At 32.7% G+C, this 23,771-nt stretch overlaps 1 protein-coding gene across 2 annotated transcripts in view; it reads right to left on the bottom strand.

The window, feature by feature from the left end:
* Positions 1-5,549: 5,549 nt before the first annotated feature.
* Positions 5,550-23,771, bottom strand: part of LOC148605056 (uncharacterized) — a 49,605-nt gene continuing 31,383 nt past the window's right edge. For both annotated transcript variants that reach the window (XM_088548521.1, XM_088548522.1), the window contains 11 exons: positions 22,876-23,042; positions 22,240-22,304; positions 21,068-21,224; positions 19,867-20,032; positions 19,304-19,422; positions 15,794-15,971; positions 15,282-15,467; positions 13,389-13,578; positions 12,229-12,353; positions 9,825-9,929; positions 5,550-8,561 (listed from right to left, as the gene is read on the bottom strand). In XM_088548521.1, coding sequence (XP_088404647.1) covers positions 8,361-8,561; positions 9,825-9,929; positions 12,229-12,353; positions 13,389-13,578; positions 15,282-15,467; positions 15,794-15,971; positions 19,304-19,422; positions 19,867-20,032; positions 21,068-21,224; positions 22,240-22,304; positions 22,876-23,042 — 1,659 coding nt within the window. In that variant the 3' untranslated portion in view covers positions 5,550-8,360. The remainder of the gene's footprint in view (positions 8,562-9,824; positions 9,930-12,228; positions 12,354-13,388; positions 13,579-15,281; positions 15,468-15,793; positions 15,972-19,303; positions 19,423-19,866; positions 20,033-21,067; positions 21,225-22,239; positions 22,305-22,875; positions 23,043-23,771) is intronic.

Below are 23,771 nucleotides of genomic sequence, written 5' to 3' on the forward strand. Positions count from 1 at the left end.
TGCAGACAGCTTCAACAACTCGTGAAAAGGTTTCAGTGGCCGATCCAGTTTTAGGTAAGGGGGGTGGCAAAAAAATTTTCTTGACAGGATCACCAGTGAGGATTTTATCCGAATTTGACTAAGGGGGTTTGGAGGCATGCCCCCAAGCAAATTTTGAAGTATTAAACCTCAAATCTTGCATTCTGTGGGCATCTTGAACAATTTTTCAACAATTTTTAAAAAAATGCAATTTTCTAAAGGGGCCGGGCCCCCTGGATACGCCATTGGATTTTACAGCTTGGCTCCGAAAGATAACATTGGAAAGAAAATGGAACGTGAAATGGTAAATACTTTCAGAGACTAGCAAAAGGTCTTCAACACACGCTAATAGAACGAATGTTACTAGCTTTTTTTTATATTTTAGATACAATCAAAACTTTACAAAGTAATAATAACCCCTGCCGGTAAATATTCTTTCCAAAAATATAATTATCATTTCGTTGGAAAACGTACTGGTCACTGTGACGAGATTTGTTTACATAATACATCTTAAGAAATATGAATTATATATGCAATAAATAAAACCAATATGCTACAAACTGTAAGAAAAACTCGACTTTTTTTAAAACACGATTTATTTTCCTCGAATTCAAATGATCACAAAATATAGTTTAATTTTCTTTATCGATGCTATATTTGTTCAAAGAATTATGCATGTATAGTAAGTCTATATTATATTCCTCATGTATTGGGCGTGTTAGTATTCAATATATTAGAGAACACTAAGCAGTGGCGGATCCAGAAGGGGTACAGGCTGTGCCACCTTTTTATTGGAAAATTTATCGTATTCATATGTAAAATTGACAAAAAAAAATGGCAAATAATGTCCTAGCACCTTGAGGAACTCCGGCTGTCACCCTCTTTTCAAAGTGTCTGGATCCGCCCCTGATAGGTGTCAGGTTTCATAGTTATTAACAGTTCTATATCACATTCACTTGTTTATAAAATTGATAAACAAATAAATAGATAATCATAATTTATTTTCAAATCACCCATATATACTTATAATTGACTCTTTATAGCTAGCATATATTAAGATCCATGTAAAGTGTGATAGTAAATGAGTGATTTAGTTGGACAATTCACAGTATTTTTGTGTCGTCGGTTTTCAGCATTAAATTAATTAGGTACAAAAGGCGTGAATTCATAAGGGACGGAATTCAAAATGGTAGACCCAGCGTGCGTCCCTAAAATCAGGAGGTGGTTCTACGTGTAATCTTGATTTTTTTAAAAGTTCTCCCCTAAATTTTCTTCCCTCACTTCGGTCGGCCTATAATTCTATTTTCCCGAACCTGATTTTGTGGATCATCATGCTCCATGCATGCATCCCCTTCCTGGTAAATTACCTGGTGAATTAAACATTATACACGTTGGGCTACACTGAATCATTATCGAAGATAAGTAGAATATAGACACTAGAAACTAAAGATTACTACCTTGTAGTTAAACATTTGGTGGCCACTTTATGTCTTTGGTCTGTTGCCATCAACTCCTCAATTATCTTTTTTTGTTTTGTTTTGTTTTTTTGTTTTATGTTTTATGTTTTTTGTTTTTTGTTTTTGTTTTTTTTGCTTGTTTTTTTGTTTGTTTGTTTGTTTTTTTTTTTTTGGGGGGGGGTATAATTTCGCCCGGTTGATAAACTGACGCTTTAAATCCAAGAAAACTACCATTTGAAGACGAGTTTACTCGGTATTATCACATATCTTACCCTGGTGTGTACATTTTGCATATATTTAATAATTACAAGTAATTTATCAGTACAGGGCAATACAATAACTTTATCGACCAGGAACAATTATAAGCCCGGCTGATAACCATTATTCAGTTCCAGTTCTTTAGTTTGCATGCACAGTATTATTCCGTTGTGAATAACAAAATATCATGTATGGTATATTTACAACAGTAATCATGCAGTACAAATAATGACATTAAAGTGGATACCTTCACATTGTGGAATCAGTGGAAATGAAAAAGCAGATAAACTAGAAAAGGAAGGCGCTCAACAACAGCAAGATGAAAATCCTGTCTGCTACACAGAGATGAAGACCATCATCAAGTCTCTGCACAATACCCCTCAGAAGCAAGATAGCTACCATCAACTAAAAAGATTTGAGCAAACTACAATCTTCAACCTCAGGACAGGACACAACAGACCCAACCAACATCTGTACAGAGTTTTGAAGGTCACACCATCACCTATGTGTCCCTGTGGAGAAGCAGAGTAGAATACAGAACACTTTCTGCAGACGTGCAAGTTACACCAGGCACACAGAGAGAAGATATGGGAAAAACCAACCCCCATTGCAGAGAAACTGTATGGACCTGTGGAAGATCTACAGAAGACGACCAGATTTGTTGAGGAGACTGGCATTCAAGTGTAATGGCGAGCGACAAGAAGATGACATTTAAGTTCAACACAAAGTATATAGCTAAAAAACTTGAGTTGCTTCATTAAGGAGTTAGATATATGAATTCCTTTTTAAAATCATAAATATGTGATAACTAGGTTATTACATGGCATTTTTCATCACTGTGTTTTCCATATCGTCCCGTCCCTTTTCATCGGAAAGACGGATAATTGTTCAACTGAAAGAAAGACAACCTAGATTGTAAATGAAAATTAGGTATTAACTGAAGGAACGCGTTTACGATTGAAGTGAAATTGAATCACAAACCAATCTCGATTCATACTTAAAGAAATCAGGGACATATAATATGAACTATTATATGTCCCCGAAGAAATGCGTCAATATAGCGCGGACACAGATGTTTCCGTCATCAAAAGATTGAATGTTTAGCAGTTGGCAAAGGTGTAAAACATAACAAAAATCATATGAATAATAACAAATAAAATTTTATCACATTTTTAAGTTGAAAAGGAACTAAATACAAATAAAATACGAATGAAAAGAATTAAGAAGTTGTATTTGCATTTTAATTTATCGAGTTCCTGTTGTTACCTCTTAAAAGTGGGTGTAGTTACTAGTATTACATTCATATGTTCACTTAGTCACGTCACAACTTATATTATTTTTGCTTCATAATAAAATCGGTTTAACTGATAAAATTTTAAGCTTTGTGATTAAGCTTGAAATATTACAACGGAGATTTGCTGATTTTTACAAACAACAACAAAATCGTCCCGGCAAACATGCAGAAAGTTAGGTACGACAGAGCCAAGATGTAAATGTTTACACACCTTACAACCCATCAAGATGAAGCAGCATACCGAATTGCAAACCATTCCCATGAAGAGTTGCCGACATTTTTTTGACGAAAAATTTTATTGGGCGAACATGGATAACTGCTTTCTAGTCATCTCGCTCCTAGAACGTTCCGGCCATGATTTTCAATATATATTCAGTTAATATATCATTGGTAAATTAACATTTAATTGGTTTCATTATGTAATACATTGTCATTGTCATCTTTTTTGTGGTTAAGTTGTTTTATTAGAGTTAAAAAATGTTTTGTGTTATACGGAATCGATGATATACAAACGGCAACATTTTGTAAAAAATGAATAGTGGAATGTGGAGCTAAATAATACACCTCTTGCAAATACTTAAGAGGACTCTGTATGCTATTTCAAAAGTTTTTGTTGATGATTTCAAGGATTTTTTTAGTAGACTGGGCTGAAATTAGGCGAAACTGATTTCAGATGTACGGTTTTCGGTGCATTTAATGAAGTGTGTTTATAATATTTAATTACAGGTCTATGCTATAGCATAACCAATGATTTAGTGACCAAAGGGCCGGATTAATATACTAGTAATTTAAGTAAGAACATTAAATTTTCTTGTATTTTAACCATCTTGATATCAGCTTAGGTATTTATTGTTCCATAAATTTTCTGTGTTATTTCATCAATATCATTGGTGTTTCCTCATTAGTGATAATCAATCTGCTCATTATCTATTATTATTTTACAGTTTTCCTTTTAATGATTAATCCTCTTATTTTTCTTTAAATTATTAATCCTATTATTTAATCGATTTTTATTTTATACCCATCTTTATTTTACTTAATGAGTTTATATATAGAAATTGGTGCAATATTTAAAACAGAGGACAATATTTTAAAATGTGTGGACGAAATATCCCGTGGTCGAAATGGTAGTATGGCCGGAACGACTTGTATCGTAGTTAACTCAGTGGTCGACGCATAAAGGCGAGTGTAAAAACTGATGTATTGAACCGTATCACAATTTAACCACAATTTTTTCACTCGAAAATAGAGGTTCTATGCAGTCAAAAACGACACATGCACTCCTGCAACTCCCAATTACTGGACAGTAATTAGTAATAGACTCTGATGGAGTTAAGGTTAGACTTTGCCCCACGTTTCTGTACTCAAACTTTACAACAAATATTTTGCTACATTATTCAAAGCTACAGCAGTGTAGCTCGTGTGGAATATTCAGTTTTGGAGCAACAGAGGTAATATGAATTGAAATGGACAATCACAGTATACTTTTGAATAACCACTACTGATGGACGAATAGTCTGAGGGTAGTGTATTCCCCAACCCAGTAGTCAGACTTGTCTGACCTCGAATTATATCATTGGCATAAAACTGGTCCAATAAAAACTTTCACTGGTTTTCTCTGTTTAATGATGACACATCTGTTAAATACCACACTATTCATTTACATGAAAATAAGCCAGAAAATAATAAATATTTAGTTGACAGCAGAAATGACACAATGGATATAATAAGATATTTTTCTCTGAAAGCATGACGGAAATTAGAACATGTTAGAAATATATTATACTTCATATAATATATCCACCTCCAGTCAAAAATACCATCTGCTCCGACTGGAAAAATTTCTTATCGTATCCATTCCATTACATTCTCTGCTGTTTTACAATTCCATCCAAACACAAAAAATCATTAGACTATAATTTGTTGAAAAAAAAAAAAAAGGATTTTGCCAATGTAAATAAAGAAAATATCAATGATTTATTGGCACAATGAAGCAAAGAAACAAAACAAGTTGTTCAAAGGGAACGAGAATGTTTCCCCAGTTTCTATACAAGAACAGTGGATCAGATCGTTTTGGGAATTAATTTGAACACAAACTTCATGACATTCAGTAAAACACATACTGCCTGCAGTGGAGGGTGATATACTAGATAAGCACACAAAGGAAGAATATCAACCGAGGCAAAGTTGAGGGTGATGTTCTTTTCTGAGTGTAGTGATATAGTATACCAGCCTGAACTGTTGGCAGTATGTGTATCATAAACCACTTCTTAAATGGATATTTATGGAATATACCATACAATTCAATCATAGTTAACAAATTGAACAGTTATTCAGGTAAGTAGATCTAATATTTCAAGAAGCAATGTCATAAATTATTTTATTCAAATTAAAGGATCTGGATGACCATGAAGGGAAGAGGACATTTGACAAGAACATTGATGTTTCATTTTATTCGTTATCATGTTAGATTTAATTCTTTCCCCCAAAAAAATAGATACAGGAAGTAAGAGTGCATTCAATTCAATACAACTTTTTATTATCATTAAAAATAAAAATAAAATAAAATACAACCAGTAAGTTATCACTTAACTGGTCCAGATGGATTATTTTTTTACATTTCTCCTCCCTTTTTATAAAAAAGAAAATCAAAATGCTTTAACAATTATTGGTAATTCAACTAACTACATCTCATCGATTAAGATGTGATTAAAAATAGGATTTCATGAGTAGGAGTTAAAGGTCATCATATCATCAGCAGAGGTGAGTCTGAGTTATAACAAAACCATTTCAATGACACTAAATATGCCATTCAAAATTAGTTACTTGTTTTTCAGACTTTTACATTCAGCAATAAGAAAAAAACAACTCTGTAGTGAAAGCTAATATAAAAGACTGAAGTATGCTGTGATAATAAAGATAGTACACAGTCACTTTCTCTTACTTTTCAGTTAAAATCAACAAGTAAATATAAGTTACCATATATATAGCAACCAACAGTATTTAAATAATTGGAATATGAGGGTAAGTTAAAGATACATTTTTATCATAAAAGCGGCACATATATACTATTTTACAGACCTCATAATCATTCCTCTTTTTCTTGCCAACAGATGTGGCCCAGGGTATACATATAAATATTATGGACTCCACAAGCCTGAGAAACAAGTTTATGACTTAGCATGGCTTTACACTAAAAATATGAGTACAACAGCTTAAGAAAATATACCTAATAACATTAGATGAGTCTAACAATAAAACACTTACCTGTTTTACATACTTAATGCACTAATCACAAAAAAGCACCAACAAACTTAAAAAAATCTAAAAAAAAAAGCATCAAGCTTTTTCACACATACAAAACCAGTCAAATATACAACAAAATGATAGTACCAACTGACAGAAAACAATAACAAACTCTCCTTAACCTTTATTTACTTGCTGCTAGTAACAGTAAGGGCATGATTTCATATTTTGAGAAAACAAAAATATATGTAGCAGATTTCTACTAAAATGCAGAAAAAAAACAACAAAAAAACAAAAAAACACAAAATTTTCCACAAGCCAAAAAACAACACTTGTACAGTATTATATCGTCAAAAACAAATTAACATGATTTAACTGGACTCACATAATCAATGCTTCATTACCAGTTTACCTAAGATTCATGGCAAATTCCGTAAAATGTGATACACCCCCGAAAAAAGGCTACACCCTTTTATTTTTGTTATCAAGTTGCTTTATATGCCTATGTGAAGAAATGCATAATATTTCATTCCAGTCTGTCTGCTCTTAGAAAATAATCCACACTGAAAATCCAACAGTTTCTATTGTACTTTGTATCATTTACAGAGTTATCTCCCTTAATTTTGAAAATTCAGTACATTCTATATAACTTTCATCTCCTAAGTACGGGTTTTATGAAAAGCCACATGGTTATTTCTGTTTAGTATAACATTTTAAACAAAATATAAAAAATAAAAATATGTAGGCTTTCCAACCATGAATCACATTTTGCATGATTCTTAGCTGGAGTGCTTCTTAAAATTTAGAGTACTTAAACAGCAGATAGTTAATATAGTGAAGTAACTTTGAACAGCTTTATGACAAGCCAAGAGATTTTTAAAATCAGAAGAATATACAGAGCAAATTAAAATTCTGTAACAGCCACAATCCACTAAGTAGAAGAAGAAAATAATTCCTGCAGATCCTTAAAAAAAAAAAAAAAAAAAACTTATCTTTTACAACTGCCAATTTTATATTCAAACAGAACATCATAGATTATATTTAAATAAAGCCACAAAATGATTGAAATGTTTGTTTTTTTTGTGTGTGTGCAATAAAATTACTTGATAATGATTGTTTGACATGGTAAACATCAATTTACATAATGGCAACATTATTATATACAGTGAAACCTGTCTTAAACAAACAGGGTATAATTTAAAAACCTGTCTATACCAGCTACTTAATAAAGTCCTATCATATCAGTTTGAATGTAAAACCAAACACTAACTGTACAATCCAAAAAGGGGTTTGGCTTGATAGATTTCACTTTATCATATGAAATGCTAGTTATCTTTTATACTCTTAAATCAATGCAATTATAGCGGTTCAAATTTACTTTCCGAAGAGGAAGGTCCAAGATCAAAAAATGGTACACTTCAAGAAAACAAAGTGTTAATGAAATGGGTCGAAGGTCCAAGGATAGAAATTGAGAGTCCCAGATTTCGAACCACCACTAATATGAACCCCCCTTTTTAATTCACTATCCTTTTTAATCATCACTATATCAATTTTCATCAGGTTAGCCTTTGCATTGCTTATCACAATAAGAATACAGAAAGCTGCGCCATCAGAGCATGATAAAGAATGTGTAAATTAGCTTCTAAATTTGGAACATTCACTATGGCTGTCAATGACTAAAATAAAATCGTAATATGTGTTTTAAACACAGACAAGCAACCAGCAAATTACAGTATTTTAAATGTAATCTCAGAATACACTTGATATGAATACTTATTTCACAACTGTCAAAGGTTTTGTTTGACAAAACCTAATCAGTATACAAATGCAAATATATATATATAAAAGAGTCTGGAAAAAGCAGATAATGACACTCTGGAAGAAATATAAGGTAAATCACGAGTCTGAAAATGTGAAATAGGTTTGAACAATTTTTTTTTCAATCCATTTCATGCGAACACTACCCAATTACATTCCTCCTATAACACAACCATAACCTCACAATGTGAGCTTACAATTTCATTCAATATCTATAATAAATAATTCACAAATTAACCAATCCATTCATGTCTATAAGATAACTGTAATCAACTTTTCTTTTTCTGATTTTCATGTGGTCCTTTGGTCAAGGCATTTGCCAACAATGCAGATCCAGGAAATGATCCCATACTGGTCCCCTGTCGTGATGATTGCTGCTGTGACTGCATTCTAATCTCATTCTGCTGTATCATAATCCTAGCTTGGAGTTGCTGAAGTTCTTGGCGTTGCTGAAGTTCTCGTTGCTCAAGCTGTAATTAAATAAAAAAGAAACTCTCCTAAGTCAAGCTTTAAACAAGTCAGACCAATTGATGTCTGAATCTGTCACAATGCAGCTGGGATTTATAGTTGCTGACAGATATATGGAACTATGGAATTCCAATAAAGAATTAGAGAATAAAAATTTCCTGATAGTATGCACAACTACATATGGTATTCTTGCTACATACCAAGTTTCATGAATTTCTGTAGAGTAGTTTTAGAAGAGATACAATGAGAAGCTGAAGTGTTACAGACAGACTAACTGAGTGACCCAACTCCAACACCTGCTTCTGCCTTTGGCGATGAAGATAAAAATTAAAATCCAGATAAGCATTAAGTTTTAGAATCACAACAGGAATAGGGAGAATATTGGAAATCACGGAGAATTAAAGCTGTATTGCAAGGAAGTAGGAAATGACCCAAATGCGCCACACATGCAGTGTTTAACCCATCATCCTGAAGCTTAATAAGAATTTTGAGTTCCAGACTTGATTTTTACAAACCCTAAGAAGAAGTGAAAACTGTTGAATCGGAAGTATACATATGGTTTAAAGAGAAATGATAAAATCTACAGATGAAAAACAAAATTTTGTTTTAAAGTGGAAGAAAATCATGTCTGGAATTTAATTCATTATTGGTTCTGAAGTTTCTAAAAAGGAATGCTGACAACAGTGAAAACCTAAATGCAATACACCTAAAGGAAGGTACTTTTAAAAATTGCATTACATCTTTAAAATTGCTTTTCAATGTATTAACATCAAAGAAATTGTACATGTATAATAATAAAACAACTTTGTAGGAGGATTTTTCTATCATAATTCCAATGTCATGGTTATTTCTCAAATTATGTGGATTTGTGTCAAGGATTTAGGCTCATAATCCTAACAAGTTGGTAAAAAAAACATCAATAACAAAACAAAGAACATAAAATAATCAAGTTTCTACACGACCTGACATTCTATCAATAAGAATAGGATCAATGATACTGCTACACAGCCAAATGTGCCACATATGATAATCATATGGTGCTCGATTCATATGATAATCATATGATACTGAACATATGATAGTCATATGATTATCATATGATTCTCATATGGTAATTTTGGCTTAAAAACATGACAATCATATGTTTGTGAAAAACATGATTATCATATGGTGCTCGATTTATATGATGCAAACCATATGATTCCCATGTGTGGCACATTTGCCTGTGTATCTGTGTTAAAACATATGTATCACTATCATTATACCTGTCTACGTTGCTCCCATTGCTGTTGCTGTAACTGTCTTGAGATCATGTTACGGACAACATTTTGCACCTGCATTGTCAACTGCTCCTGTGGAAGGTGTGGAAACTAAAAAAAAAAGGGTAACATTAAGAAGGTAGACCTAGGGTAAGGGACATAACTCTTACAAATCATTGGAATGTTTTTGTAAAACATTTTACAATAATCTCATTTAAGCATCAAAATTAACTTGGATTGATTTCATTCTATTTCAAATAAACACTAGATAGGCTTTGATGAAATTGAATATGATTAGGGGTTGTGTTGGGCTTCGCCAATGTCACAATTTGCAATTTTTTATTTCATCTGGCGACAAAAATAACCAGTTGGCGATATTCTTGGCGCCTAGGTTTTGTATATTAAAACTGACAGGTAGTTTATCAGCAACGGATATTCTCTCTAATTAAACAATTGTGTTGACACCTGGTCAGAGTTAAGTGACCATGACCAATTTACGACTAAAGGCAATTAAATGTAATTAGACCAGGCGACCGCGACTGACAATATCCTCATGGGAGGTGTCAATCAAATGTAAATATATTATTGAGCCAATCAAAACTCTCATCAACTGGTCAAAGGTAAACACAATTATGGCCATACGTGGCTACATACATGTACAAGCTTCACAGCCCTGAGATACATTCAGACACAGAATAAATTAAATCCAATTAAAATGATTATCCCATCAGGAAGTGTCTAAACACTTTGAAATGAAAGAACTGATTAAAGAAAATGGATGACATTTGTTTACACTTTTGCCATGTGACTTTTTTGGCAGGAAAATCAGTAAACAAATAGAATGGGGATTCCCAAAATCTAATTAAGGAAATACTACTCAAATATCAAAATAATTAAACAGGGACACAATTAATGGTCCATGGTACAAAATGCAGTTTGCTAGAAATTTTACCACTTGAAAAAAAAGAATCAAGTTTGTTAAAAATAAAAAAAAAATCAAATTATATTGTAAGATGAATTAGACCATAAAGGACAAAGGAGAACATGTTTATGAACATAAAATCAGGGACTATATGAAAATAGTTAAATAAAGTCCTTGATAAAAATAAAATACCTGTTTCTGGAGTAATACTTCATTATTTTATGCATATGAAAGAGAGGGACTAGAGCTAAAAACCTGCTTTATACATGCATCAAGAGTGAATCTTGGTACATGCATGTATATTATGAATATTGAGAAGTTATTTTGATGAATTGACAAAGGTAATTCATCATTAGACTTAATACTATCATATTTTTGGCCCCCTTTGGCTCTAATTTCTGAAAATTGGCGACAAAATATGGCAGCTGGTGATTTTTCTGGCGACAGAATTTTGGAAGCCAGAGCAGCCCCTGACGATGCAACCATACCACTGATTTCAAGAGTAATGTCCCTTACCCTTAGTTTACCACATTAAATCAGAAATTGTGAAATTCTGGCAAAGGTATATAATGTCACTAGCCCCTTTTGTATCTCGCATATTACCTTATCACGTTGTGTTGTGAGGTATAAAAATGAATTAAATACAATGAAGAAAACTTCTGTGTAGTAGGTTTTTTTAAATATGCATTATGTTAAGCCGTTTTCTGAAAGAGTATGCAAGAACGTCACACTGCTATAATGTATGACAGATATTAAGAAGCACTCCAGCTAAGAATCATGCAAAATGTGATACCTGGGAAGCCTATATATTTTTATTTTTGATATTTTCTTTAAATTGCTTATGGGAACAGAAAATAACATGTTCTCTTCATAAAATCCTTGTTCATATCAGATAAAAATCATATAGAATGCACAGTAGAATTTAAAATTAAGGGAGATAAATATGTAAATGACACTAAAACACAATAGAAACTGTTGGATTTTCAATGTGAATTAGCTCATGAGAGCAGACAGATTGGAATGAATAATTATAATTTTGTCATATAGACCTATAAAACAACTTAATAACAAAAATTAAAATGTGTAGCATTTTTTGGGGTGTATTACTTTTTACATAATTTACATGATTCTAACAAAGACTGCCATTTAACATTGCTCAGAAGCGTACCTACTTTAAATTGAAAGAAGTACCAGTTCATGACTGAAATGCAAGCTTATCTAAATGAAAATTTTAGTTTTTTTTTGCAATGTCAGAAAAATTGGCATTGAAAATAATTCAAAAATATATAATACTTATGAACCTATCGTATATAATGAAATAGTTTCTGAGATACATGTACTTAGTCACTTATATTTCTACATTTCACTTCTTGGTTCACAGATCCGAACCATATTTTTGAGAATTTTAAATACAGATATTAATGGAAAGTATGTGGCAATTGTACATTTTTACCACCTACTACAATTACTGATACTATGTTGCCATACCTTCTGTCTCATTTCTTGAACAATCCTCAATAGATTTTCCTGGTTGAGATGTGAATTCATGTTCATACCTCCCATAGCGTGGTTGAATCCAAACTGGAATGATTGTGGCATACCACCATGCATTCCTACAATAGAGTCAATATAATGAAATATGCCTCTTTTAATATTGTAATTAAGAAATCCCTTTCATCCATGTTTTACCACAGGCTGACCATTTATGTTGCAATGTTTTACCCCAAGCAATAGCGAGTGGTTAAATAACAACATAAATGACCAGCCCATGGTAAAATAATGATAAAATGGAGCTTCCAAGATTTCTATCAACTTTAATTGGACCAGTATCTTCATATTTTTGAATAGACACCATATGTGTTGCATGAAATGTTTGTCATGTGTTTATTACTTTTGACCATGGATGTGGTCTAAAGAGCTTTGAAGCACGTCATATTAGAATATCCAAATTACAACCGTAGGGCTTCACTTAATCAAAAGCATACAATTTACTTAAGTTTTATAAACAATTGTGTAGCAACCAAATCACAACTGACACAAAGGAAGTCAAAAAATGTTTGAACTTACTTTAATAAGTTACCAAGTAAAATACCGTTATTATTATATTATTATTAAAATGTTGACAAGAATTTTCGGCAAGGCATGCGGTACACACAAAAAATATTGATATGGCACATGCTGGACTGCCAATACCACCCTGTTTGACTTTGTATGTAGGTAAATAAACATTATAAACAGTAAATAAACAATAAAAGCACAGTGAAACCTATCATCACTGAACTCTTTTCTGACTGGAGATTTTGTCTACAGAGTTAAATTGAATAAAAATTAACAGATAGGGATTAAGACAATGCTTCAATTGAGAGAGAGAGAAAGAAGCCTTGACAGTCTCAATTCCCTTACATCTTATATTTCACTTTTTAAAATCATTCACAGATTGAAGACCAAATTTTGCATCAACTTTTTACTGAAATGCAAGTTTAGTCCACCTATAAGTACTGCATGTCGTAATATGAAAACTCCAATATAATCTGACCTTTTCACTTTTTCCAATTACCTTTTTAACCCTTTCTTGTAGTAAGACTTTATAAGAATTGTTTAGACTCTGTGAGTGTAATGTACAAAATCTTAAATCCATAACTCCTTACCAAAGTTATTAAACCTCTGTTGAACAGTGCTGATAAGACCTTTCCTCTCATTTTCAAACTCCTCCCAGGCAGCTTTTCTTTCCTCCTCGGAGAGTTCTTGGTCAATTTTGTTTTCCAACAGTGAATCGTGTTCATGGTAGCCTACTATCCACTTCTTCTGTTCTGTTAACAGTTCTGCTAAAAGTGTGTCCTGAAAAGCACATTTGAATACTAAAGATCGACTACTAACACAGATACTTAAATACTGTGAAAGTATTATTGTTCATGGGGTACCAATTTTCATGGTTTTTAATGGGTTTGGGAAACCATAAAATTCGGTTCCCAACGAAAAGGAAATTTCCAATTCATCTGTATAAAAGGGTTGTCAAATCCACAAATTCAAGAATCTACCAACTGATAACTGATATTTGTACCATTAATTATGAAAATTGGTACCCACGAATAAAAGTACTTTCACAGTATTTAAAACTGTATTATTACCTCCCTTTGCTTGCTCTTTTAATGACTTTATGCATGACTATTTATTAAGCCTAACATTTATATCAAATGGAGCAGTCTTTAATTACAGTTGGCAGTTGGATATTAATTTATTATATATCTTTGTGTTTTTATGACATGCAGTCTTCACGAAAGTGCCGGACAGCCGCACCAATCCGGTAATATTTGCGTCGGTCCAATAGTTCTGTTTTTACCAACAGACTGAATGTCCGGCAATTATTTCATACAACACTTGAATGATTTTCCTATTTGTATGGCCCAACTGATTGGTCGTTTGGTAATATCATCCAATGAAATCGCACGATACTAAGTGAATATACATGGCAGTGTTGTGTGAACCACATGAAAATGTAAACAAGCCATGTCTCTTTTTGATAATTTGAATATCATGATGATGCCCAGCCTGGCAAAAAAAATTCCTTTAATACGGCCGAAAGAAAAAAAAGAATACGAAAAAAAGAAGAAAAATAAGAGGATATGACAGTGATTGGGAGTCAGAAAGGCCATGGCTCGAATACGATGTCAACGGTAATGTCATGATTTGCACATGTTTCGATCCTAAAGAACATCATTGTAACAAAATTAAAATAAAGACATATATGTACCAAACAAGTAATGACAAAGAACAAATAAAAACATGAACAAAATATAATAGAAATTCTACTCAAAAGGTACCACCCATTGCCTCATGTGGCATTTGTTAATTTTCCCTGAAAAAGTTTGGTCAGGGATACATGTGTCTGGTCCAACAAAAATTTTATAAGTGCCGGACCGAATGTCCTGCAAGAATTTTCAACTTTTGTGAAGACTGACATGATTTCAGAACACTTTCCAAGTTCTTCTCCAAAATTAATTTTTTTAACCAGAAATAAAATGTGGTATGGTTTTGTCATCAATCTCTGTCTAGAGAGTAATTATTTTTCTGACACATTTTGCGGAACAGTTTTCATTAAATTTAACTGACAACTTAATAAATAAGTTAGGGTCAGGTGGTATAAAATAAAAACACATGTTTTTAGGGGTGATCAGAGTTATACAGTTTTCACTATAGAATCAACATCTTCAGACAGTGACAGTGGGTAAAATGGAAATAAATAAACATGTGCAGTAGAATTACACACAGAAGGTACCCCTTTGAGTGGTGGAAAGACGGACGGAGTCGTGTGACTACTACACTGGTAAAGAGAATCATAATGGTAAAATCTAGATTTGGAGAAGCAGAAGAAAATCGATTATGTATCTACATAAACCAGAGATAATTTTACGAGGTCTACAAACAAAGCGGAAATCTGCAAAATCGAAAGTAAATATACAGTAAAAAGAATCGTAATGGTAAAATCCAGATCTGAAATAGCGGAATTCCGCTAAAAAGCAGAACATTCCTGACAAACAAACCTTTGGTAAGGCAGGTGTTGGTCTTTCAGTTCTGTTTGGATCATCCAGTCTGTCAGGTTTGAAGATGTATAATTCTCTAAGATCATTGGAATCAAAATGTCTATCAATCTGATGTTCATCTATCACACGCTGAGATAGGGACTGCTTTGTTACCTGTCTTTCATAAATCTTTTCTTCCATAGTCCCCTAAAATTTACAAAAATCCAACATGAAAAGTTTTCATGAAACCAGAAGAGATACATCAAATGATACTCTGCCATGAAACAAAAAATGTTTGGGGGTAAATAAACTTGAAATGGCAAGAACTTTATTGTAAATTATCCAATCATATTGAAATTTGAACTAGGGTCTGGATTTTATGATACTCAATAACTATACAAAGACTGAAAAAGATCTTTCGATACCTCCTAAAGATATTTCAATTTTTTTAAAGGTACCACATAATACCTTGCCATTTTTAGCTGAATGGCCGTAATAAAAACTACCATCTAACATGTACATGTTTTTCTTACTTGTGCAAGAAATCTGTACACATACACAGGTTTTTCCTGACCGAATCGATAAACTCTAAATATTGACTGTACGTCATGTGATGGATTCCAGGAGGCATCAAATATGATCACACGGTTGGCAGCAAACAAATTAATACCAAGTCCACCAGCTTTAGTTGATATTAAAAACAGTCTCAACCTAAAAAAATATTTTATATCTTATTTCAGTTAATTAAAACAGCAAAATATTCTTGAAAGACCAGCCTTATAAACTCATTTTAGTAAAAATTTATATACAATATAGGTACATTGTCAAAAATCATTGAAGATATGTGATGAGGCGACGGAACGGGTAGGAAATGCAAGGCTCTGCCGAGCTATTTCCCCCATTCCAAGCCGAATACACGTATCTTCAATAATTTTCGACAATGTACCTGTATTGTTTTTATCCTGTTATATTAATAGTTTTGTGGGTGTGTACATTTTTAAAATAAAATTTTAAAATGCATATCCCCTGAGGAGCCCCGATCTTTAACCAGAAGAAAAAAATTAATATACACATGGCGCTTGACTCAGTAAACATTGAAATTAAATCCGCACCATATAATCCGTCAAAGCTGTTTGAAGAAAATAAGCAATGTATCAAAATTTATTTATTCCAAGAGACAAATAAATAAAATGAACAATAAATACAAATATTTTAAATGTTGTAAAGTCGATTTTAAGAACAATAAGGTTTTGAATTTTGCGAGGAAGGTGGAAGCTGACTTGTTTCTGTTTGGTATATGGCAGTAGATTTCAGGGGTGAAATTTGTGCACTAGTTTCTTTGGGATTTGAAATATCTGATTGAGATTTTTGAAGAAGAGGAGGCAGTTGTATGGGCAGATCTATAATGTAGTGTTCCTCTGATTCATTATTTTGGGGTTTAGGCAGTAATAAATCCAAGAGCATACAGTTCCCTGGTCATTTGTCTCTTCAAGTTTTATCATATTGTAATGCTTCAATTTCTTTAAGTAGGGACCAGTTTATGTTAAATTGTGGCGGACACTCTGGTTCCGAGTTCGACATGACTGAAATGACAGTCAATCACTTTTACAGAAATTGTCTTGATATTAAGAAAATACTCGTTTCTGACTCCCAATTCCTACTTAGTTCATGTAATTACCCCACACCCACCCCAAAGTCAATCCAAGCCTCTTTTGGTGGTATGGCATGTTGTAGTACAATTTTAAAAAGATTCAATTAAATTGTACCTATAATCATGCTATTGTCTGGTTATCAGGAAAATGCTTGTTTCCAACCCCTCATTCCTAATGGTTCAAGTTGTAACCCCCAAAATAAATTCCAGTCTGTCAAGTGTGGTTTAGAATATTGTGGTTTTATATCTTACATATCCATGTGTTTTAATTGACATCTACAAAATGCTCGGTTTGGCCCATTATTCAAAAACAGTTGGGGCCATAACCCCTGAATTCAACACCGACCTTCTTAAAGTGGTTAGAAACCTTGTTGAATAATTTTATAAAGAACAATCAATACTTGAGTTATTGCACGAAAACCAAGTATCAAAGGATGACCACACCACACCATGATGCTATCACAAATGTGAAATAAGGAAAATCTCACAAAACAGGTAGTAGATATTAAAGAGCAACCAAAAATGGTAACAACATGCATGCCTATCTAGATTAAGCCATGCATCACATTTAAAATAAATCTGTCAAGTAGCAGCTGATATTTTTGTGATAAAATTTTCATCTACAGTCCATTCCACTTTATTGCTTCACAGTTAATCACATATTTTGTTAATTGCACACAATGCCTCAAGACAGAATCATTTACCATTCATCCCATGCATAAAATTTCACCCATTTGAATGGACTTGCTAGGCATTTTGCTTAATTGCATAGCATGACGTCAGCAGAATTTCATTTTTCATGTGTATCTCTCTCAGGTTTATCAATGAATAAAATTAAAATTCAGTGTTTATCTGTTTATTTTACACTCACCACATAGGTCATTTACAGGTGTTATATTTACCTGTTTTAATTAGTCATCCATGACCCCGGAGTTCTATGTCTGCCAAATCCTTTAGTGTTAAAATTAATGTGTATAATTCCTCTCAAGGTATGAAAGGCAATGGGGTAATTTTAATTTTACAAAAAACATGATTAAAGAATGTTTAAACTGAAAAAGAAATTATGTTTTTAAGTTAATGAGGATTAATGAATACGAGTTATTTTCTCATAGCTTTGTGTTTATGTGCGATTTGATATATACAAGAGGCTCCCAGGAGCCTGAATCGCTCACCTTGTTCAAGTTTGTCTTTCACAATTAATAAATTTAACAAGGAGTTGTCCAACAATTTTGACTCAACAAGACTTAAGGACTATCTTAAGCATAATTTTAGCGATTGAAAGTTTCTTTCTGTCTATTATAGTTTTCAAGATATTGGCTGAAAACTTTGGCCAGGTGAGCTAAAAAGGGAGCTGCAAAGTAACATGTTATTCACAGTAAAATGTCTAAATGAGAACATAACAATAAGTCCCTTAATGTGAAAGCATCTATCACCACCAACTGTTACTGAAAAACCAGCTTCAAGAAAATCAATGCAGTACCAGCTGAAGACAACATGGACACTCCACCCAGCATGACAGCTGGAGAAGTTTGGCAACTACATCACTCAAGACAATGCTACTGAATCCTATGGAGTACCAACAGATGCAGACTGCCTTCATTTATGTGAAAAAATTAACACTTGCACTGCTGACCAACCAAGCGATAGTGAGGAAGAACCATCTCTTCTTATGACATCAACAAAAGTAAGAGCAGCTCTTGATGTACAACATGCTTTGGAGGAACACAGCTGCGCAGACTTCTCAACATTCTACAAGCTCGAAACAGAAATACGAAAGGTGTTCGATAGAGCAGGATGACAGACATTTATGACATCAAGTAGATTCCTTAGACCAGAGACTCAAAATATTTAGGAACTGTTTTTCTATTGTGTAGAGCTATAATAAAAATGTAATGCATAATGTTATGTAAGTTTTTGTATGGTTCTGGGACATTATTGAGCTTGATATTTTAATATATTCTTTACATGACATTGAAATTACAGGTCGACCCCGATGTAATGTCATACCTGCACATAGTGAAAATCAGCTTGTACACCCCCTTTCATTTCATTCCTTAGCCTGCTTAATTGCATAAAATTCTCTAACAAATAGGGTATGCAATTAACCAAAATCCCTGTATAATTTTCTATAGAGAAAATAGGCAATGATCCACAAAACAGAAAGTTGAAACACCATAGCAACAACTGATGCCCATCTATATAAAGCCACATACAAAATTTAAAATCAATCTATCTGTTGTGAATTCAAATAATTCCAACTACACATGTAAATTTGAATGGACACGTGAGGTGATTCCACACCACCTACCTAATGAGTGCCAGTATAATCATTGATAATGAGGGTAGTGATTGACTGCTTTATCCACCAGTGTATTCTAAAATCATTAATTACCTGTAATTTTCAGGGTCATTGAAATTTTTGGCCATTTCAGCTCTCAGCGGTGCCCCTGTTGAACCATCCATACGCAGGTAATCTTGGCCCTTCAACCAAACCTTCCCAAATACTTCTTCCTATTACACCAAAACAAACTTAAATACTTGTACCAGACATGTATGTCTTGCACTTTTTGAACTGTATTCTGAATCAATTTTTTTTTACACAGTTGAGAGATCATGTACTGGGCGTTATCACCAATTGATATAAAGTACTGTAATTGTATTATATTTGACCATTTAAAGAAAAAAGAAAGTCTAGTGTTATGTCGAGATAAAAGCAGTATCACAGGTACATTTTTTGCGCTTTTCTTTCCACCAAGAACACGTGTTTGTGTACAGTAATTCCAAGTAGAGTACACATAAAATCATATCAGTTATGAAAAACTCAAGAAATATAATTATTATCATCAAACATCCAAAGTTTCAATCTTTATTTATTTGACCAAAAAGAAATAAATCAGGACGATTTTCTAAACGGTATTCTTTTAATAAATAAAAATAACATATACTGGTACATACACTTTTGTCCTTTGATTCACTATTTTCATCTTTAACTTTTCCATCAGTTTTTTCCTTTTTGCTGTCGTCATATTTTTTATTCAATTCCTCATTGTATTCATTGTCAACATGCTCCAAGTATGACTCAATGATGTCAAGGGATAATAAACTCTGGCTAAATACCAATCTGTAAATATACCAATAAATAAAACAAGGGATAACAAACTTTGACTTAACACCAGCTACTCACACTCGAAAGACAGTGTCCAAAAGATCCCACTAGTTTTCTGTTGTAGAAAAGTATGAAACATTGGTAAATGTAGGGCAGATTTCTACCTACAGAACAATTTAAATCACTCGGTGGACTAGCTAGATCTGTACTGAAATCAGTATCACTTTATTTCAAATTGCTGTAAAGCTTCTTATTGGATTGTCTCTCAGAGATCAGAGATTTCTTCTACACATGCTAAAGATCTGGTCCTTTTCATGAGTGCAGCTTGACAACCCCGTAACTACTACTATGAAAGTACTTTGATTCGTGGATAAGGAAAGAAACACAAGTTCATGGAGTCTTGAATTCATGGTTTTCAAGTTTTCAGTATACAAATCAATTGGAATCTCCTTTCTGTTGGTAACCAAATTTCGTGGTTTGGCCTTCCCATGAAAACCAAAAAAATTTGGTAACCCACAAACAATAGTACTTTCACAGTAATTAAATATGGTCATTCCAAATGGAAGGCATAGAGTTAACACTATAACAGTTGTAATTGATTTCAAATTTTTCATTCAATTCTGTTAATTATAAATTCAATGGAAGTGATTTATTAAGTAGCACTCCACATAAGAATCATGCAAAATGTGATACATGGTTTGAAAGCCTACATATTTTTATTTTTGATATCTTGTTTAAAATGCTTTAGTTAACAAAAATTGACATTTGGTTTTTCATACAACCTGTGCTCATATGAGATAAAAATTGTATAGAATGCACTATAGAATTCAAAAGTAAGGGAGATAACTATGTAAATGTCACTCAAATACAATAGAAGACCCATAAAACAACTTAATTACGAAAATAAAAATATGTAGCCTTTTTTGGGGTGTATCACATTTTGCAGATTTTGCATGATTCTTACAAAGACAGCTACTTAACAATTTCTGTTGTTTTATAGCCTGGTTTCACTTCAAAATATTATATATATTCAGCAAACATCCTGCTTACACTTTATCACCAATTTCTTCACACATTCTGAGTATTTCAAACAAGAGTACGAGTTTTGAGCCAAGTTCCATCTTAAACTGGTCCTCCTCTTTTACATAATCTGCCCACCAACCAGTGGAAAATGGCTTCACTTCTTCCTCTTCTGCAGAGAAGTCACCTGTAACAAAGGACATACATGTATCTGAAATTGCTGAAATTTCAAAATTTCAATACAGTAAAATCAATAAAGTACCAAGGTGTACATTATATTTATAACTGATGTAAATTTACTAGTATTTCTCAAACTTTTGATCTAAATTGTTGGAACACACAGAAATAAAGCTAAAAGAATAATCCTCACTAACTTGAACCAGATAACCATTATTTTTTTCATTTTGGGTAATGAAAAATGGGTTATATCTATGTCATCATTAATTAAGTAGCTTTAATATAAAACAGTGCTAATTAGAACACAGGGGCTTGTTTAGGATAATTCAACAGTTTATACTAGCAATGAGAAATCAGTCTTTGGAATTGGGACCAGCCCCATAGCCAATGCCTGTAAAAATAGCAGCCGGCTTGCAGAAATTTTGCTGCCAGGCCAATGTATCCTATACACAATTCTTTTCAGATTAAGGGTAGGGGCTTGTGGTCTGAAATTGAGATGGCAAAGACTGAGAAATACTATCATACTTAAACAATTTTGCACTTCACCCGTACTTTATGGTACTAAACTTCTGTGTAAAAAAAAGTTTCAAATATTTCCAATGATCCATTCTCAAGTAATCATCTTCAAACTGTCAGTAAACAGACAGACAGACACACAACTTTTCAAAGGGTATCGCACAATACATGATCACTTTGTGTAGCAGGGAATAAAAACCAACACAACCTTTTGAAAGCAAATGAAATATATCCTAACAAAATAGGAAATAAGGAATTTTCAATGATTAAAACCAACTTGGACTGGGAAAGAAAAATTTATAGAAATCTTGTAACTCCCGATGTAACCTCAAACACACCGAAGTTCTTTCGTGTTGTCAAGGTTTGACTAAATTGTGATTTCTTCTTTTGTAGCAATTCCATAAAAAGATCAAAAAGTGATAGACATTTCAACTACATATAGTTTAAGAAGTTATATGCCATAGACTCTAAAATATACAGGTCCAATTAGTTCAATAATATGATCTAACCATCATTAAACTCTCCTCTGGATCTAGTCTTCCATTTCTTTACAATTTCTCCTGCAAACGATTCTCTGAAGAAGAAAAATATTGCAAGACATTCTAATGCATAATCAGGGTAAGTATTCTTGAAATATTTTTTAACAAGTACCATTATCTCTTACAATAAAATAACTACTGTAAACATACTAAATTTTGCTATTTTCGAGGTAGACAGAAAACCATGAAAAATAATACCAGTCAAATAAATATGCATAGCTGCACGTAACAGAATCCACGAAAATAAGCAAATGCAAAAATTGATATGTTTAAATGATTCTAATAATAGTCATTAATATTTACCCAAGGTATCAAGTATAGAAGTAGTTATTCCTTATTGTTATGTTGAATTCTGGTGTCAATTTCCCAAAAGGTGTAAGTATAAGTAATGATGTCACACCCTTAAATGGCATTGTGACGTCATAATTTACAATCAATCTCACAATTACGAATTTTTGTGAAATCGACGCCTGAATAGTCAACTTATCATCATAAACTTTTCAGACACCTGAACTCTTTATCCCTATATAAAATCTTAAAATGGGAATCATTTAACAACATCAAATTTTCCTTTTTACAAACTAAACAATCTACAATATCACATACTTGGGACCTTCTTCTTTATCTTTTTGTTTGTTTCTTTTCTTTGATTTATTGTCATCACTACCGCTAACAGATAGTTCATCATCAGACTCTGAGCTACTTGTCTTGGCCTCTGATTCAGAAGTTTCTTCAGAATCATCGATAAATGAGTCCTCATCATCAATCATGTTCTACAAAACATCAAATCAATCCAGTAAGTATTATGTTTTATCATATATAGCAGTTCCCTGTGTAGTCAATTGGATAATTACATTGTGATATAAATTCTGTCATTTCACTTTTGGAACTTTTCTTGCCAAAATATCACAACACCATTATCAATCCACCAATCACAAAATTAATACTGAAAATAGCAATACATTTTGGAGCTATATAATAAATAAGATAATCAGTTATTGATAACCAAAATATAATTACAGTGTTCTAGGATTTATTAGAAGTTGGTTTCCTCGGGGAAAAATCCATATAAAATCAACTTTCCCACCGTCAATGACTGCTTTCCTAACAAAACAAATCCTTACAGCATATGAAGTTTTCAACTTGCCATGGGAAAGTGTAACTAAGTACCTAACTTTCCCTGACCTAAATTTCACTTGCCAAGGGTAACGGGAAATAGAAATCCTAGAACACTGAATTACTGGCGCATAGAATGCCTAAATTTTAACTTGTGGTCAAATTTTAATTGAAAAGCCATTTTAAGTCATTGTTGCTACAGATATTATGAACATCAAATACCATTTTTTTTTAAATGGCTTACACTGGTTATACTTGAACATAGTTAATCCACCTCTAAAGAGTGTCATAAAAAAAGATTCAAAAGGCCAGAAATAACTTTAGCATGACAATTTTAAAATATACAGTGAAACCTATCTAAACCAAACCCAGAATAACCTTTGATT

The sequence above is a fragment of the Perna viridis genome, chromosome 10 (assembly GCF_037379345.1).
Source record: "Perna viridis isolate PV_CMFRI_1.1 ecotype Kerala chromosome 10, ASM3737934v1, whole genome shotgun sequence".
Lineage (NCBI taxonomy): Eukaryota > Metazoa > Mollusca > Bivalvia > Mytilida > Mytilidae > Perna > Perna viridis.